At 41.8% G+C, this 18,662-nt stretch overlaps 1 protein-coding gene across 4 annotated transcripts in view; it reads left to right on the top strand.

Moving 5' to 3' along the window:
* The window catches only part of adgrb3 (adhesion G protein-coupled receptor B3), a 136,623-nt gene that overhangs the window by 70,685 nt on the left and 47,276 nt on the right, over nt 1–18,662 (top strand). For 3 of the 4 annotated variants that reach the window (XM_074646363.1, XM_074646362.1, XM_074646360.1), the window contains exons 7-12: nt 297–461; nt 970–1,071; nt 7,469–7,575; nt 8,528–8,722; nt 11,060–11,128; nt 14,775–14,883. In XM_074646363.1, the coding sequence (XP_074502464.1) occupies nt 297–461; nt 970–1,071; nt 7,469–7,575; nt 8,528–8,722; nt 11,060–11,128; nt 14,775–14,883 (747 nt within the window). The remainder of the gene's footprint in view (nt 1–296; nt 462–969; nt 1,072–7,468; nt 7,576–8,527; nt 8,723–11,059; nt 11,129–14,774; nt 14,884–18,662) is intronic. The other variant, XM_074646361.1, reaches the window with a different exon arrangement.

Genomic DNA, 18,662 nt, shown 5'->3' with positions numbered 1-18,662 from the left:
TATTGGCAAAGCGAGGCGAATAATCACCACTCACAGAGCAGCTTCTTTTAGCCATAAAACACACATTCTCCTGATTATTCAAAGTAATCTTTGGAATATTACCAACAAACTGTATCTACAAACTGAATGCATGGATAGCAAAAGAAATAAAATGCAATCAAAAATCAATAAAATTAAAATAAAAGCTTTTAGAACGGCACACGATAAAATTGATGTGATGTATCATTTTGGTTGATATTCTGTTGGTTTTTGAAGTGTGGAGTATGTGTTTCTCACCGAGGATGATTTTGTTTTAGCTAACGGCCAGTGGAATCCTTGGGGCCCGTGGAGCGGCTGCTCGAAGTCCTGCGACGGCGGCTGGCAGAGGCGAGCCCGGGTGTGCCAGGGGGCAGCGCAGACCGGGCATCAGTGTGACGGCACGGGAGAGGAAGTCAGAAAGTGCAGCGACCAACGCTGTCCAGGTGAGCCAAAGGATAACAAGACTTGAATCAGAATGAAAGTGAAGAGATGATGATTATCTCTGTGGAGTTGCATAACAATAACAGAACCTGGAGAGGAGATGCGGATACAGAGGAGTATGAATATATTCCAATAAATGAAGTCATTGAAATGTTGAGTAATGCGAGCATCATCAAAGCTTATTGTACCATTTGCAAAATAATCTCTTTTTTTTTTAAGAACATGAAGTCACTTAATACTTCCATTCTCTGAAGTACAGAAGCAGTATTCCACAAAAACATTATTATAATTATGTAGCGCCTACACACGAAAGTTGTGATTAAAGAAGAGGGTGCATTTTATCATAATCCGTAGACGGCATGCTCATGTTCACCAACACTATAACAGCTTTGATCTCCTATATTTCCATACCTCCCTGTGTGCAATATGAAGAAATGGTTGCATCATGTTGGAAATCCTGAAAAGCTCTTTGAATCGATGTAGTTACAGTTGTACCACTTTGCTTTCTAGCGCCGTATGAGATTTGTCCGGAGGACTATGCAGTATCAATGGTGTGGAGACGGACGCCTTCGGGAGAACTGGCCTTTAATAGATGCCCACCCAACGCCACAGGTAAGACATGAGCAAGATCTTTATTTATTGAGTCTCTTGCCTAATTTCTAAATGCTACAGTGTGCACTGAGAAGATGAATTTGAGCTTGTCTTATTATATTATTATTGTTCATCTTCCTTCCCCTGAGGAAAAAACAAATCTTTGTGACCCATCCCGTGGGTGTAAAACAGAAAGAGTAGTCCTCTTATTAAAGCTGCAGTAGATGAAAAAAAAGTTATTTTTATAAAACTGTCAATATATCCTGACAGTAGTGCATGACACAGGTAATCTGGAAAAAGTCATGTGCCTCTGTGTCCTCTGGTGCTCCTAATGGCATCTGCAAGATTTCACAGACTGGAAGAAATCAACCAATCAGAGCCGAGCTGCAGCCTGCCGTCTCTGAGCAGCTGTCAATCACTCGCGAACTCCGATCAAACGGTCAAACTAGGCAGCGCTGATCAAATATGAATAAATGTTCATAGTCCAGTTATCTCTCAGAACACTTGAATTACAATATGCTGAGAAATTATTATGGGATTTTTTGCCCAATGATGCCCAAAACTTTCTTTCTACTGAAGCTTTAATGGAAACAAAATGGTGGAATATATTTTAATATGTATGCTGTGGATTCAGCCCTTTGCTAAACTATATGATCACGCCATTGATTGATCTAAATTTGATTTCTTTTTCAAGGAATGGCTTTTTGAATCACTCCAAAAAATGCAACTGTCACTTTACAAATGGTAGAATTACCCTGCAATTTGACACTAATGTTATAGGATCACTCAGTGTTTGAATACACATCACAATGCTACTAATTATGCTACATTATGAGGAATAATGCCTCCTATATTAAGCCGTCCTTTAGTATAGCAGTTATCAACAAGCCTTTGCCTGCCTAATCGTTGCATGGAGTTTAAAAGCACCAAAACATCATGATAATAAAACCATATCTGGTGCTTCTCCAACTGAGGAGAAAGCGCATATTATTCCCTTCATCCCATTTCCACATGCAGTGATGTAACTCAGCCGTCAGAACGCAGCATGTGCAGTGGACCGGGAAAGGAAATGGTAACTGTGATTCAGAGAGCATTGTTGAAGAAAAGGTCTGTTTTCAGACATTAAGCAGAAGCTTTAATATGTGCACGCAGGGAAGAGCATTAGAGCAGAGGATGTGAGTTCTCCAACAGGGTGAGACTAACACTCGGCTCTAGAAAAGAAGAGAGAGGGGAGGGTGAAAAGGAATGCATCCTCTGTTAAAGCTGCTGTGACACAGGTTGCTTTTGTTCTTGTTGAAGGTCAGTTCGCTAACAAACAGACAAACAGGACAATGCAGCGCTGTTGGGCGCTAAAAGTTCCAGGTTGGTTTGACACGTTGTAAAAAGTTAAACAGTCTAGGGCATTCTGAATTGACATTTCTCCCACAACCATAAAATAGCGAACTGACAAACTAGATGTAGCAGCAAAACACGCCGTCATTCACAGATGGCTTACCTGAGGCAAAGTTACGCCGAGCGAGATTTACTAGCATGACATTAGCTTTCTGGCTTGACATTAGTTTTTATGGCTAATAACGGTTCAAAGCTCTCAGTGAAGGTTTTTTGTGTTATTCTCTGTATAATGTTGTTGGAAATGTAACACCCCTGCTGATGAAGAATTTCATTCACACCAAGAGGTGTCTCTATTTGCCAGATTCAGGTCAGTCAGTCAGGGTTAGACAATCGCCACCTTTATACGGCAGAACTAATTAGTGTCCTTTAATGAGCAGGATCACATTAATAAATTACAGTAATTATATTTTAAAAAAGATTGTTGTGCACCCTGGACATTAATGATTCATTTATCCCTTTTTTCATATATGCAAATGAATTTGGATGCTGTTACAGTACAAGGGTTGCACTGACTGCATGCCATTACTGCAGTCTATGTACTGTTTGTTTTATGATCATACAGTTGGTCAACACATTCTGTCATTTTACAGTAAATCAGACCTCTGCACGTCTGTATGCATGGATACATATACAAAACAATTCGCACACAGGGTGTTGTATCTCTTTACCAGAGAACCAGGACCTTTAAAGGTCCCATATTGTGCTCATTTTCAGGTTCATACTTGTATTTTGTGTTTCTACTAGAACATGTTTTGATTCTGTAATGTTAAAAAAAAACTTTTTTTTCCTCATACTGTCGACCCAAATATTCCTGTATTACCCTCTGTCTGAAACGCTCCGTTTTAGTACATTTCGACGGCATTGCGACGGAATTGTGTTGCTAGGCAACAGCTTGGGTCTATGTGTACACTCCTGTTAGCTGATGTCATTCCGGACACTGCAACCAGGACTGGGACACATTTAGATTGTTTACGTTTAAAACTGTGTAATGGTCTAAATATTGTACAGTTGTGACATCACAAATGGGCAGAAATCCCGACAGCTTGTTTCAAATGACTTTCTGATTATGGGCTGTGTGTGTTTCCCTGTGGATTAAGCGTTTCGATACTTTCACAGTATTTATATAGGACTTAAACCTGCTTTATAAAAAAAAAACATGAAAATCTCCCTTTTTATAATATGGGACCTTTAATGGCTTTGCAGCAGCAGACCATTGTCATGATAAAAGGGCGAAATAACAGACATAATTCATGTTTAAGCACGGTGCATCCCTCCCTGTCAAAGCCGGCACTGACCACTGGGAAAAAGACTATGATGGACAACAGTTCAGGTCAGGTCAAGTTTGTTTGTAAAGCCATTAATCACAGTTCCAGTGTCAGCGGCTTTCACAAAGTCCACATTATGAACCTATAAATGAAAACAACACCTCCCAACCTGTGACCTGTCATTAGATCAAGGTCAAGCTCACACAAGCCTTAATGAGAAGAAAAGCCTCACAGACAGACTTCCTCCCTCCACGACAGCCAGACGTGTAATGGCTGCTGAGAGCGAGTAAACAAAGATGAAATATTGATCAGCAAAGGCAACATGACAAAACGCGCGACATGAATGCACAGTAAGACCGCTCGGGTGAAGCGTCCAAATGTGTTAGAGGGGCATCAGCGGCCACTCAGCCGTAGTCACTGCGTGTCGTCATCAAGGTCATCCCGTCGACAGCGACCGGCGCAGCGGCACCGCCTCGGTCATCAGGGATGACAACTACCACCAGAGGCGAGAAGGGAGGAAAAGTCGAGAGGATGCGCACACACACACACACACTCAGCAGATGTATTTGTTCGCTTTGTATCAGTCAAACAAAGGTCCATAGACTGACAAACACATGAAGTTACAGCAGCCTTCTGTCAAGGCTAAAGCTCAACACAAGCAGAGAAAGAATGAGGGGAAAACTGCAGTTTCTGAATTTCTTTTGTACTGCAAACTTTATCTTTGCTCTTCATTTTTGTACATTATTAAAGGGCCAGTGTGTAACAATAAGGGGGATCTATTGGCAGAAATGGAATATAATATTAATAAGTATGTTTTCTTTAGTGTATAATCACCTGATAATAAGAATCGTGTTTTCGTTACCTTAGAATGAGCCGTTTATATCTAGGGAGCGGGTCCTCTCGACGGAGTCCGCCTTGTTGCACCGCCATGTTTCTACAGTAGCTCAGAACGGACAAACCAAACTCTGTTAACTCTTATAACGTTACTCGTTCCCGTTGCCGCCGCTCTCTCTCTCTTGCTTCACCACTCACTTCCCAAGTACACACACTCTCTACACACTGGCTCTGCTCCAAATTACTCTAAAGAGGGACATTCCCGTTTTCACGTCGGTCATCGTAGCTCTCCAACACGCTTGGCACACGGGAGAGGCTTCAGTTGGCTGCGATCTCCTCATCTCACCGCTAGATACCGCCACATCCTACACACTGAAAATAAAAATGGATAACTAATAACATCAAATATGCTGAGTACCAGTAGGGAAATGTAATCTAGTACTAATCTATTTCCTTTTTTTTTTTTTAGGCTTTATGCTTTTACATGCATTATTTTACTTTGCGGACACCTGCAGTTACTAGTTACTCTGCAGAACAGATTTTGCATGTTATGATGTTATTTTGCTCTTAATATTTATGCGCCTGTCTGATGAGAGCCCTAAATCTCAATTATCAATTAAAGTTCGAGTCACCCAACTGAGAGAGGCAGCGATTAAAGCAACAGAACCACAACCCATTAAACAAACTCTCTACAGGTTAATGTGGAGGAAAATAATCATGTGCTCAAACACAAGAGCCACCATCCTTTAGAATGAACGAGGCAGTTGTATTTGTGATATTTGACTCATTCGTTGTCTTGATACTATTGGTGGTAGACGTTTGAATGCGAGGTTTCTTTCACTAAAGTAAGGGCTTTTAGTTGTTGATATATTCAACACGCTAAGTCCGTAAAAAGTCCTTCTCAGAGAGTGCTTTAAGATGCGTCTTATCTGTGACTCATCTGCCAGTAAACACTGTTATATCCTCCTGTCTTGGAGAGGATTGTTTTGAATAAAAACTCTCCTTTAATGGCAGTCGAGTGGAGAATGCCGACAGGTCGCTGCCTCGGTGGAGCGCAGCCTTGGTTTTTTGATCAAGCATCATCTCCGCTGACCAATATTTCATACTCAACCTATTCTACATACATCACCGATGATGCAAGGAGAGACGACAGATTGGTGCAGAATCACAGCGAAAGCTTCACTTTGCTCTTCCTCTGACCTTGTTTGATCCCGCTGCCGTTTGGGATGTTTTTATCAAATGCAGATATAAAAGTATAATATGAAATATTGCATTTGTTCAATTCATAAAATACAACTGAGCGTAGATAAAGCTTCTTTTACTGTTGCTCATTCTTCCCTCAGTAATGCATATCCCATGAGCACTTAAGAAGTTCTTATGGACATTTTTTTAGTATGAAATGGCAGAAAGTATGCTATTAGGTTTTATTTTATACAGCCAATAAACCACAAACATGATTTATTTTTTCTGAAATCTCGATTTTTCTCTGCAAAACTGTTTGTGTAAACAAAAAAAATGAGCTCCGGTCTGGGCATTTCACTTTAAAATGAATTTGGCCTTGGGCAATTTGTGTCTCCCAGTGCTGTGAATGCACATTATAATTGCTAAATACAGTATAATACTAAAATGAAAGCAGACTATGGGTCATCGAATATCTTTTTAAAAGTCTTTCTATCATGCTTTTGATTCAAGCTCTTCTTTAAAAATCAATACACACAAAGAAGATTGTCAGCTGTCATTTTAGGAACTAGATCTCTTCTTACAGCTTTGTGTCTTTTCTCACTTAAAGTGCAGTCTTTTCTCAGTTTACAATGACCTTTAGGAAGGTCAGAGCCCAAACTGAAGTGAATCCTTAATTTCTAGGTAGCAAACTATCATAAAATACACTCTTTTGAGCCTGAAAGACGATCGAATAACAATGTGAAAATATTCTGTTTGTGTGTTGGCGTAGGGGTCTGGAATATAAAAGCACATATAACCGGCCATGTGAAGCCAGTTTGGAGGGAAGAGCTGCTCAGCGTGGTGTAAAGCTGTGGGCCTCTCCCGCTGCCCTCTGGGCCGTCTCATGGCGCTGCATGGGCGCTCCCGCTATATAGCGCTGTTTGGTGTGTGCACTCACGGCTTCAGTGCATATCGCCAGGTAGTAGCTTTGGAGAGGGTGGGCGTAGGAGGTGTGGTTTTGATCTCTCTCTGTCTGTGTGTGTTAGCGTGTGAGAGACAGAGAACAAGAGATAGCGAAGGGGTTTGTGTGAAGCACGGACGCCAGGGGAAATGTTTTGTACTGTGGGAGTTTTCCTCAGGATGTCAAGCACCTGTGTTGGAGCGGCGGGGCGATGTGTGAAGTGCACTCCGCCGGGTCGACAGCAGGGGAGGTGTGATGTCGGACCCCTCTGTAGGATGTGTGCGGCGACGTGGGTGGATATTGGGTGGTTTCTGCTATTTCGGGATCACTGTTTAAATGCCTGACAGCTATCACACAGCTGAGCTGCTGCATGCTTGAATAAGCCACTGTAAAGTTGTATTAACACAGCACATATTAAAAAGCCATGAGACAGTGGCTGCTGCTCATAATATAAAAAGCAGCTCTGTTCAAATACTGCAGCACTTTCCTTCCAGAAAAATCTCTCTCCCTCTTTCTATAACGCCACTGCGAAACGTAACGGGGCGATGTTTTGATGGTGAATGATGGGCAACAGAAGTGGACAAAAGATAAGTCCCTCATGAAAGGAATTAATACTTGTGTCTTCTCTCTCCTTTTTCCTGTATCCAACTCCCTCCACTTCCATCTGCCTTTCTTTCTCCTTTGGTCTTAATCCCACAACCCCCCTCCCCTCTCCTCTCCTCTCCTCACTCTCTACGCCCCGCATCCTCATCTCCCCTCTCATCATCCCTCTCCGAATCCGTCACCATCTCCTTCCCCTCTACAGGCACCACTAGTCGACGCTGCTCTTTGGATCACCGCGGTATGGCCTTCTGGGAGCAGCCCAGCTATGCTCGATGCATAACAAATGAATTCAGATACTTGCAGCAATCAGTAGGTGCAAAGTCAGCTCCCTCTCACAGCCTCTGTTTCCAATGCATCATAAATTACCTCCCCCTGGTGTTTCCCCCCCCCCATCCCTCCGCCCTCATCCTCATTGCGCTGTAGCCAAAGATTAACCACTTTCAATAGCGGAGCAAATTAAAACACAGATATTTGCCATTTTTTCTGCGTGTAATAAATGGTCATCATCAAGTCCTTTTGATTTAGAGTTTCTGGTATGTTCTCATCTGTGTTTGTCTTGTTGTACTTTACTGTTTTTTTAAATAACATCCATTTCAATATATTTTTTTGTATTTATCATGTGATAACTAAGTTAGAGGGAACTCAGTGAATGGTCTTTTATTTACCAAAAGAACCTGGTGTGAACTCGTATCTCTTTCATTCTTTTTTTTTCATCTCATGAGACGTCCGGATCACAAAGAAAATCTGTTTTTTATTGAAGTCTGGGTCCATTTTAGAGGGCTTTATTTAATAACGTTTTTTTTTTGCTTTTGTGTGTTAGCCTTTTAGTCTGGAAACACAATAGTACTTCCACTAGAATGGGCCGTTTTGGTAACCCCCCTCCATCACTGTTAAAAATAAAATAATTCAAAAGAGCTGAGATAGCACATATAGCGCTGCACCTGTGAACGTGTATTTATGGACATAAAACCCCGGTGCAATGATGTGAAATGTCATTTCACTGTGCAATTCCTGCCCAAGTGTGTGTCTTCTGCTCCAGTTAACTCTTTTATTCATATTGGCTCATTTCAAAACATCCGTGAGGCAGAATACATTTCGGCCCCGGCTTAGATATAAGTGTCACATTAAGGGCCTCAGAGAGCCGAGTCTTTCTTCCGGATTTTGTGCACTCCATTTACTCCAAATGTGGAGTTTAGTGTATGTAGCAAAAATCTGCAGAGGACACCGATGCCCCAAGTTCCGTCTTCTCCTGTTTTTGGAGGTTCAGGGGCACCTTGCCAAAGGCCAGAGGATGCTTGCGGGTGATGGGATGTCCCAGGTGACGAAAAACCTGCTTGACCTCACCCAGAGGAGGAACTTCTACGCCGGCGACCTGCTGTCTTCCGTGGAGATCCTTCGCAACGTGACAGAGACCTTCAAGAGAGCCAGCTATGAGCCGTCTTCAGATGACGTGCAGGTTAGTGGACACGTTAGACACGGATCTGTGTGAAATTTATTCAAATCCTACTGTATGGTGGCTTACAAATGCATCTATTGTGACTAAATAATCAACTGGATAAGTAGATGATGTTTGATATATTTTGCTACCGACACAATGTGGGGGGAAAAAAACATTTTGCAACATGTCTGAAATAGCACAAAGGCTGACGAACGCGCCCCAGGGCTCTATTGTATCAAGAGATCTCCTCCCCATCCTAAGCCGTTTCATCTCATCATGTTGGGGTTGACTGCAGTCTTGATCCTCTTTATGTCAATAGGATGATGGAGATTATAGCTAAAGCTCCACCTCCATCACCAATAACGTAGTTTATGTCCTCAGAGCCGTGTCATTTTCAAAGACACCCTTCTCAGGCCTCTTTGTGGTCTTTGTGATGTCCTGTTTCAATGTGTCTGCCTCATGCTGTTTTTTTTTTTTAGAGGGAGCTAAAAGGGAAGGAAATAAATGTTGCTCGCTATGTGGATGGTAACAGCGAAGGGAGCTTTGAACGTTGTACGTGTGCTGATGAAAAATTCTCCATTATAGTTCTTTTGCGAGTTTCTAATGCTGCTTTGTTTTGTTGTTGTTCTGCATAGAGAAAATTAGAAATGTAGGAGTCTTGTTGCCCATCAGCCGTTTTCTGTATGGGAGTAGAAATAATTTCTGCTTTAATAATGTGAAAGTTAGTTGAGTCCCGTAAGACAGTGCCGTTTCCTCCGACTAGTACATGTTTCCAATAGCCTATATTAAAGATGAAAATATTTTACTTGTTATTTTTTCACATCACAACATACCCATAATGTTGGGTATTATACCATTCTCATCGGGCCTTGTCGGCGTTCGGTACCGCCGCACAGCTATAACGTTAACCCATCCGCAGCAACAGTAAACGGTCCGAGAAAGTGCGCCGGGAGTGTGGTGACGTAATTTAAAGAGCGAAAGACACACAGTATAATGAATCGTAAACCCCGGTATCATGATACGTATCGTATCGCCAGATTCTTGCAATTACACAGCCCTACACGTTACAATCAGCTGTTCGCTCGTGTCCCCTCATCACAACGTTCAGCGTCATTTTCACTGTACAAACTTAGTAGTTTAAAGCCCAACCATGTTGATTTTTCCTAAACCTAACTAAGTGGTTTTGTTGCCTAATCTTAAAGTGACGCCAAAGGTAACTTATAGTGGTTTTGACGCCATGGGGCGTGACAAAGCGGCGGTATGTGAAGAGCTACGAAGAGAACGTGAACAACCGAGATATCTAACATAAGTGATGTCAGTGTATTTGAGCCTCTTTTGAATGTGATAGGATTAATTGGCATACAGCGTGTACTTCAGTTAATTAAATGTTGAACTCACTGAATTATGCACGTCCAAAGCACAGTGGTATTTGCGCTACAAAATGTCACGGATGCTCTCTTTTCCTTTTTCTGCTGCTTTCATGCACATTTATCAACAGTTTCCGCTGGATGTGAGATGTAAACGTCTAATATTCTGCAGAAATTAAACCCAAATGTGCAGCTCATGGTTGGGCAAACATAGGACCCATTCACCCATTTTCCCACCATAGAAAATCTATGAGATGAGGAAAAGCATCCCGTGTCTGGTTATTATGACAGCTCTATAGTGTGTGTGTGTTTGTGTGTGTGTGTGTGTGTGTGTGTGTGTGGGCAGACAGGAGAGCAGTCAGCCAGCCCACCCCCTCCGTGTGTCTCTGAGCTAATGCAGTGTTAAAGTGGGCACATTACCACCAGAGGGAGCATAAGCATTCAAGTAGAAAACAAGATAGCCTGTGTCAAGAGAGAGAGCCACTCCCTCAGGCACATTGTAGACCAGACGAAATAACAAGGCTAAAGATCAGACAGGGGTCCTATTACTACTGCAGGCATGCACCCCGAGCAGCGCCTGCTGCAGGAGAACAAGACAATCCACACAGCTGCTTAAACATTCCCTTTCATCTTTCTTTCTTATGGCGGCGTGTGCTTCTCTCCTCCAGCATTAAGTGTTTGCTGCAAGCTGCAGGGGGGTTCGAGGTATATTTTTGTCAGAGCTAATCCACATATTCCATCTTTTTCCTCTGATGAAACCATTGTGGTTTCAGTGTCAAATTTCCTGGTTGATATTGAGCCCCGCAGGGGACCGACATCATTCCCTTATAGAAATCCCTTCGATTGAGAAATGTCAGTTTATTATCCATAACAGTCCCCTTTGAGTGTTTATGTGTCATGGTTTTTTAAAAAAAGCATCTCGCCGCAGCGCCTGTAATACTTCTGCGTGGGTGTGTTACATGTTTTTTCCCTTTCATCATCTCCGCAGAACTTCTTTCAAATCATCAGCAACCTCTTGGAGGAGGAAAATAAGGAGAAATGGGAAGACGCGCAAAAGGTAAGCACGGTGCACTGTACACTTGGTAAATAATTCAGGGTTGGCTGCATGAATGTTGTGTGCCGTCTGAAAAGCTCCTTTGCGGTCGCTCCGTATCTGAATAGCAGAGATAAAGAAAAAGTCGGGCTAGAGTTGAGAGGATTTTATATTTACACATATCATTTGTGAGAGGTCATTAAGCAGGTGTGACATCTGGCCTCATTTAGAAGAGCCAGTTCCTCAGAGCTCCACTTGGTGGCAGCAGCACTGCCACAAACTCTGTCCAAGCATTAACACTGCAGGACTCACTCACACACATTGTATCACCCAGCGGATACAACCAGCGGGATTAGACCATCACTTCAGCTGAAATTTTGATCACAAACAAACACAAACAGTGTTTGTTTTTATTGTTTTATCTAATTCCCTGTCTCTGACATTGAGAGGCAACTCCATCATATGGAGAAGCAGTATAATACAAAACATACTCTCAATATCCAATACGAACAGACTGCAGCACTGCAGTAATGTGACTGTAGATCAAAATCTGAGCACAGAACAGTTCTCGACACTGTGTTTACCCACGGAGGTCGGCTTCTGGCTACGTCCTCTGTCGGACACGTCTCTCAGCTTGAGAGGTGGCAACTGTCATTTTCACTGGTTGTCTGCGGCGACCTGAACCCTGAAATCGCGCACTTCCAGACTCTGACAGAGATACCATCTGTGACGACTGCGAGTCTGCAGAGGGCATCTGCTCTGTTGTCACCTTCGCTGGTAAATTGACTTAAATTGGGTATCACCTGCGCTGACACATGACTGAGGGGGCGTCTTCGAATCAGTCTGCGTTGTTTCTCCATGCCTGACTTAGGTAGGGGAAACGCAGGCGGTTCAAGTTCTGCCAGGAGTGCCGGTCCTGGCTGTCTCTACGTGGCAGTAATTACGTGTTTACTCGCTGCAGCTTTAGTTCGGCGGGGCCCCCGAAATGTGGGTTGTCAGTGACGAAGGGCTCACAAATGAGCAGTTTCATCAGTGAGAATGCGTCAGAGATGGAGACAGACAGATCAGAGGGAAATATAGGCAAAGTTGTGTCTGTGATTGAACACCCAGAAGAGATATGTGTTAATTATTTGTGCAGTCATTAATGTGCCTGTCCAGGGAGTGCTGCTTCAGTGTCATGGCGCTCCGCCACGAGAGACGTTGGCTGATTTCAACAGACGACTGCTTGAACTTCACAGTTATCAATTTTTCTCACTTGTTGGCTTTTCTTGCATTAATGAGCGTTCCGAGCACCCCCACACACACACACACACACACACACTGTGGACACTCGCATGAAACACCTCACTATGAGGTTTCACTGGCTGCGCAGTTGGCTCCGTGCAGAGATCACTATATATTCACCTCCTGTCACTGTTACCATGGCGAGGAAAAAGGAAGAGCTCTTGTCTACAGAACCTCCACTGCAGCCCATTTCCCTGCGCTGCCTTCACATCGCACGGTTGCCATGGCGACCGGCAGAATGAGCATGACTGCACTGTGCGTCAGACATGCCGGAAGGGGCGACGTGATGTGCTTTTTCTCCCCCCCCCACACCGGCTTTCACTCTGCTGTGTCAGAGGCTCTCAACTTCAGCATCACTGATCCGCCTGCCTGGCTTAGCAGCAGCACATGTAGAGGCATGTGCAAACACACACACAACACAAGGTGTTACCGAGGGAGGGAAATACCTGCCTCAGGTGTTTGTTGAACATCGAGAGCGAGGTGTTAATTGCTAAATGTCACTCAGAGGCCTTTCTAATTGCCTGAAATCACCATTGTGTGCTCACACTTTGGTTAAACTCCTGCAATATTTGTGTAACGTGACACATTCCTCTAACAGACGTTTTTGAAATGTTGTCACAAGCGTTGTTCCGTGCAGCTGATATTTTGCAAAAGCGGCAAATATGTTCCCCATTCCCAGGATCCCAGTCAAAAGGACAAAACTGGTGGCCCCCAAATCAAAGCCTCTCATTAGATCCGAGTCATCGCCACCATGTTGTCAGCCATGACAGTGGTCCAATCTTTTTGAGGGTCAATTATCGGATTAGTGTGCCGTTTGATTTATCGACTTGGAGGAAAGAGCTGGCGGGACCGGCAGCGTTGCTGGTCGAGCCGCGGAGCTGTCCGTGGTGCTGAATTCCTGCCTCTGCATTCTCTCGCCGAGTCCATGAAGCGTCACATGAACCCAGGCAGTCGCCCTCGACTTGGCAGAGCCTTTCGGAAGAGGAGCCAACCAGCAACTGTGTGTCCAAACCCGGTGGTTATCGCTCTGGTGCTGATGTCACACGGATGGTTCAATTAGGGCCACAACTTTCCGCCTATTCATTTCTCGATCACTTGGTCTTTAAAGTATCAGATGAATTTCAAATCTTCACATTTGAGAAGCTGGAACTAGTAAATGTTTGTCAGTTTTGCTCTAAAAACCACCAACTTAAATGATTAATCGATTGTCAAAATAGTTGTTCAATCGCATTTCAATGAAAATCAAAGTATGTGCAAAAAACTGTAGCCAAACACAATACATTTTAAAGGTCTTATTGATAACATTGTTTGTAGACAAATATTTTTTAGAAAATAATTTGGGCTTTCAAAGTTATTGCGATAATAATGCGTTAACGTTAGTTAGTTTTAAAGTTTGGAGCGAGGAGTTTACATTTTGTCGAGGAAAATCTGGCATGCCCATTTTCAAAGGGGTCCCTTGACCGCTTACCTCAAGATATGTGAATGAAAATGGGTTCTATTGGTACCCACGAGTCTCCCCTTTACAGACATGCCCACTTTATGATAATCACATGCAGTTTGGGGAAAGTCATAGTCAAGTCAGCACACTGACACACTGACAGCTGTTGTTGCCTGTTGAGCTTGAGTTTGCCATGTTATGATTTGAGCATATTTTGTATGCTAAATGCAGTACCTGTGAGGGTTTCTGGACAATATTTGTCATTGTTTTGTGTTGTTAATTGATTTCCTGTAATGAATATATACATACATTTGCATAAAGAAAGCATTTTTGCCCACGCCCATGTTGATAAGAGTATTAAATACTTTACAAATCTCCCTTTAAGGTACAAAATTAATGTTTAGTTTATCTCTGTAGAAGATATCAGATGTTTGGTTCCGACTTTTAACAAGGCTTGTGAGCCAATGGTAAAATGACGTTGGTATCACGTGGTATCTCTGGGTCGTCAGTTAGTGTGGAAAAAAAAATTATATAGAGATTGCTGAAATTGACAGTAAGTGCCTGGCAATGACTTGTTGTGAAATGAATGCAATGGAACAGGGGAGGGAGAATGCGACATTTAGAGTCTGAATGTTATCAATGTTATCGATAACACCTTTAAAGTTAATCTAAATATCTGTAATTCGGTGACCTTCTTCTAATACTTCTTTCCCTTTATTCAATTATTGCTTTACTTTTTTTTTTAGCCATCATCATTTTGTGTTTTTATGTTCTTTACAGCTTCTGTATTTAAGTATATACCTAAAGTTTATTTCTAATATGTATTTATGACCTGCTTTTTTTTAAATTTGCTGTCTTGCTGACTATTTTTCTGTCACGTTCCACACTCCCATCTCTCCGGTGATAATGACTGTTCTTCTTGTCTTTTTTTTTTAATCTTTTATCCAGATCTATCCCGGAGCAGTGGAGCTCATGCAGGTCATCGAGGAATTCATCCACATCGTCGGATTGGGCATGAAGGATTTCCACAACGCCTATTTGATGACCGGGAACTTGGGTAAGAATCGGCCCCACTTCTCCTTCCCCCGCCCTCCTCCAGACGCTGAGCTCGTTTTATCGTTTATTTCTGCTTGACATGGGCACATAATCCCTGTGCTCTGCCGACTCCTCGTGTCAATTTCCCCCACCATCATTAATTTAGGATAAATGGCGCGTGGTAAGGGTGGGGGAGTAAAATTACTGCTAATCAATAACGTTAATTAAAACTGAGCTTGTGGTCTTAATGTGCTAAATTCCTATGAAAACACTTAACGCTCAATCCAATATCAAGAGGAGAACTCTCCTTTTAATAGAGCTATGAAGAAAAATATCCATAGCACTCATAATATAAGATATTTTAGATGTTATACAAGCTAAATACAATTGTGAAGTAACTAATAATTGTGTAAAGCAAATGGGATTTGAATAGTATTAAAAGAAGTGCAGAAGATTGTTTTTATTCACTTTATTGTTTTCCAAACTGTCATGCTTTTCATTCCACATGTTCTATCCATCCGTAGTTTCAAAGCTCTTTTTGTTTTTGTTTTTCAATGATCAAATACAATATGTGTGTCATATTTGAAGTTGAAGTAATTCTGTGTGATGTCGTACTGTACTGCAGTCCTTTGAGAAAAAGACATGATTAGCCGACGTACTCTAAAGCGTGTTGTGCAGAAGTGCAGCGGCACAACAAAAGATTGTTTGTCAGTTTCTTTTCCAGATAAGCAGTCATGCAAAAATAAAAAATAAAAGATTGTGGGAGTGTCTGATAAAAGGCTATGAAATTGGAAGTGAAATTACAAAGTTATTCTTTGCAGCTGTAATGAGCAACATTTTTGTTTCCGCACCGCTGATTGTGGTCCGGATTATAACTCCCCCCCCACTCTTTGAGAAAAGTCTGAGCAATATTTCTCTTCCCTGATGTTCTCGTGGGCTCTTTTTTGCTTCTGTCGCGCAGCCTCTCGGATGATCTGAGGTCTCTGTGGCATTTCATTTCTTACTCAGCCATAAATGGTGTCTTACTGGAATGGAATAATAGTACTGCAGTCTTGATTTATTCATGCTGCAAGTGAATGTGAGCATGTACGGCCGTGCTCGGCGGCAATTCCTCTGGAGCGACGAGCTTTCTCCTTCGTATTCTTTACAATGGCTAACATTTTGACCCACTTCTAGCAAACACTCACACTCAGTGGCTCTTTATGGTATATGATTTCCATAATGATGAATAGGTACCCCCCCCCTTCATCCCCCCACAGAATGGCATAACAAACATGGCACAATGAATGCACCCATCAAAATGCCATTATGAAGCACCATGAGAAGCAAATTAAGTAATGGACGCTTGGAAATGAGGCTTGAATGCGTTTCGTAATGCCAAGTATTAATGAGTTCTTTCACAGACGTGAGAATATTTCTGTGCCCTTCCCCTGTTTTATACTTCTTCCAATTTGGCTTAATGCTCGTCCAAACTCAATGGTGCTGCCCACCCTCCCTCTTTCTGCCTGAAAAGCATTAACACATGACCCCTGCTTTTATGCACAAAATGCAATCCATTCTGTGGAGTGTTTTATCCGGATTCATAGAAATTCCTTGAACAGCAGTGTGTATTTAATGGCTAAGCTTGAATATGAAACACTTGACTCTTATTATATCAGTCAGCCATATGACTGTCGAGCCTCCGCTCAAATCTGTGGGACTGGGGATTACACCGTGTCAGGCGTGATGCGACAGAAAATCTTTCGGTAAACATGGAGAGCGATGATGCAACTCAGCATTGTGTTTCAGTCTCGAAGAAAGCACAGACTTTCTTTAAGCCCATTCTTGAAGGACGACACTGGAGTTATTGCGTGTCTTTTTGTTTGTCGTTGGTTTCTTTTTGTAATTTTCTGCAAACCACATATATTTTAGCGCTGACTGCTTTTCCAAGCATACCATCATATTTCACATTTCATAATGTTTTTTTCTTTAGTTCCATTAAGTTCCTTAATGTCTTTATGGTTACTTTCATCAAAGTTATGATGTATTGTTTTGTGGCGTGCATTTAAAGGGGCCTCCATTTAAAAATGCATTTGACTGAAGTCGTGTCTGCACTGTATAACAGCAGCAATGTGATATTTACATAAATACATGCTGACATAATGTTAAGTTTATTTTAATTTATGTACTGAAATAACAGAAAGCACTGGCTGCCTGTAAGATAAATAATCTTATACAAAAAAACTCTAAAAGGCTGTGATATTATATTTGGCAATAATACATTATGCATTTGTCAATTTTCAGTAAATGAGCCAAAACACACAGAATTTGTTTCCCACACCCTGTTCTAGTCGCAAATTACTCTGATTGCCGTAATGAGGAAACTACTGTATAATCAATGGTAATTTTGTAAAACATAAGACTAACTGTGGTGCTATGTTGGCATAACCTGCGGGCACTGGAATATATTAAACACACTGACATGTTTAATTTTGATAGGATAATTAAAGTCGAACATTTCAGACTTAGGTGTAAGTGCTAAAATAAGAGTGATTAAACCTGATATTCATTACTCCGTAAGCAGTAGGGGGAAAATGTAGCATCGTTTTTAAATATCATTTGACTTTTTCTCTCATCTAGCAGCAATACAGTTAATACAGAATGAGCATCTAAGGCATTAAGAGCTTTTTGAGAGAAAGTAGCCTCCAGTTGTCTTTTTTGCATCTTATGGTGCCTTCAAATGAAACTCGTGAGCTCGTGTTTACAACATGGGAAGTCGTGTACACAATATGCTTGGCATCCATGTGGTTAAGTCGGGAGAACATCGTTTCTAAGCAACGGCAATATTAACGTTACTGTCAGCATATAGAAGCCACATAGGCTAACAATTTAGCAAGCTAGCAAGTGGGTAACATAATGCAGTAAATACAAAGTCATCATGACAGAGGAAAAAGCTGAGGATCGTTGGAAATATCAACATTTTCCCCCAGACATATTATAAAATTACTAAGAAAAACAATATACGACTAAAATTACAATATATGCACTTATGTACCGAAAAATTAACTTCCAAGGCCTCCGCCATCTCTGACAACGTCAACAAACATGTCACAACTCGTGAACTCGGAGCTTTCAGAAACTTTCCACTCACTTGGTCGTGATCACACAAGAGGGGGGCGTTCATATGGACTCTTCTCGTTAACACGGTAAACACGACAGCATTTGAAGGCACCATAATTCAGCTGAAATACACAAAATGGACTAATTTCTTCGGACTTTAAAAAATGTACCCATGATGATGTTTACTGAAAGAAACATGATTATTATTATTTTTTTCTTTTATAACTCAGAGAAAAGGACTGATAAATATGATGGCTGAACATTTTAACATGCAGTAATTTCAGGCCATGAAAGGTTTGAGGTTCATGTACAATTTGAATGTTTGTACAAAACATTAGTACATTATTTCCCATTAGAACTCTTGAGGAACACGTGTGAAAAAAAATGCTAAAGTGCAGCATGATTATCATGTGAGGCCGGACCGAGGCAGGCAGATTTCTCAAGCAGCTTTTTGGAGAATCTTAACATCTTAGGCTGAAGGGCCATTTGGCTGCTTTGGAGCAGTTATTTGAAGACGTAGCAGTAATGAGCTGCCTCTGGCTAGAATCAACCACCACCTCGCCTCGCTGCTGGTGGGAAAATAGAAAGGTTTTATTTATAGAGAAGGTGCATTAATTCAGTCATGTTTTACTGTGTGTTTGGAAAATGGCTCAATATACCAAACTCTGTTTTCATACACATGATTAAGACATGGAACACACA

Source organism: Sebastes fasciatus, chromosome 9, assembly GCF_043250625.1.
Source record: "Sebastes fasciatus isolate fSebFas1 chromosome 9, fSebFas1.pri, whole genome shotgun sequence".
Classification (NCBI taxonomy): domain Eukaryota; kingdom Metazoa; phylum Chordata; class Actinopteri; order Perciformes; family Sebastidae; genus Sebastes; species Sebastes fasciatus.
The sequence above is the reverse complement of the archived record's forward strand: the minus strand, read 5'-3'. Positions and strand labels throughout refer to the sequence as shown.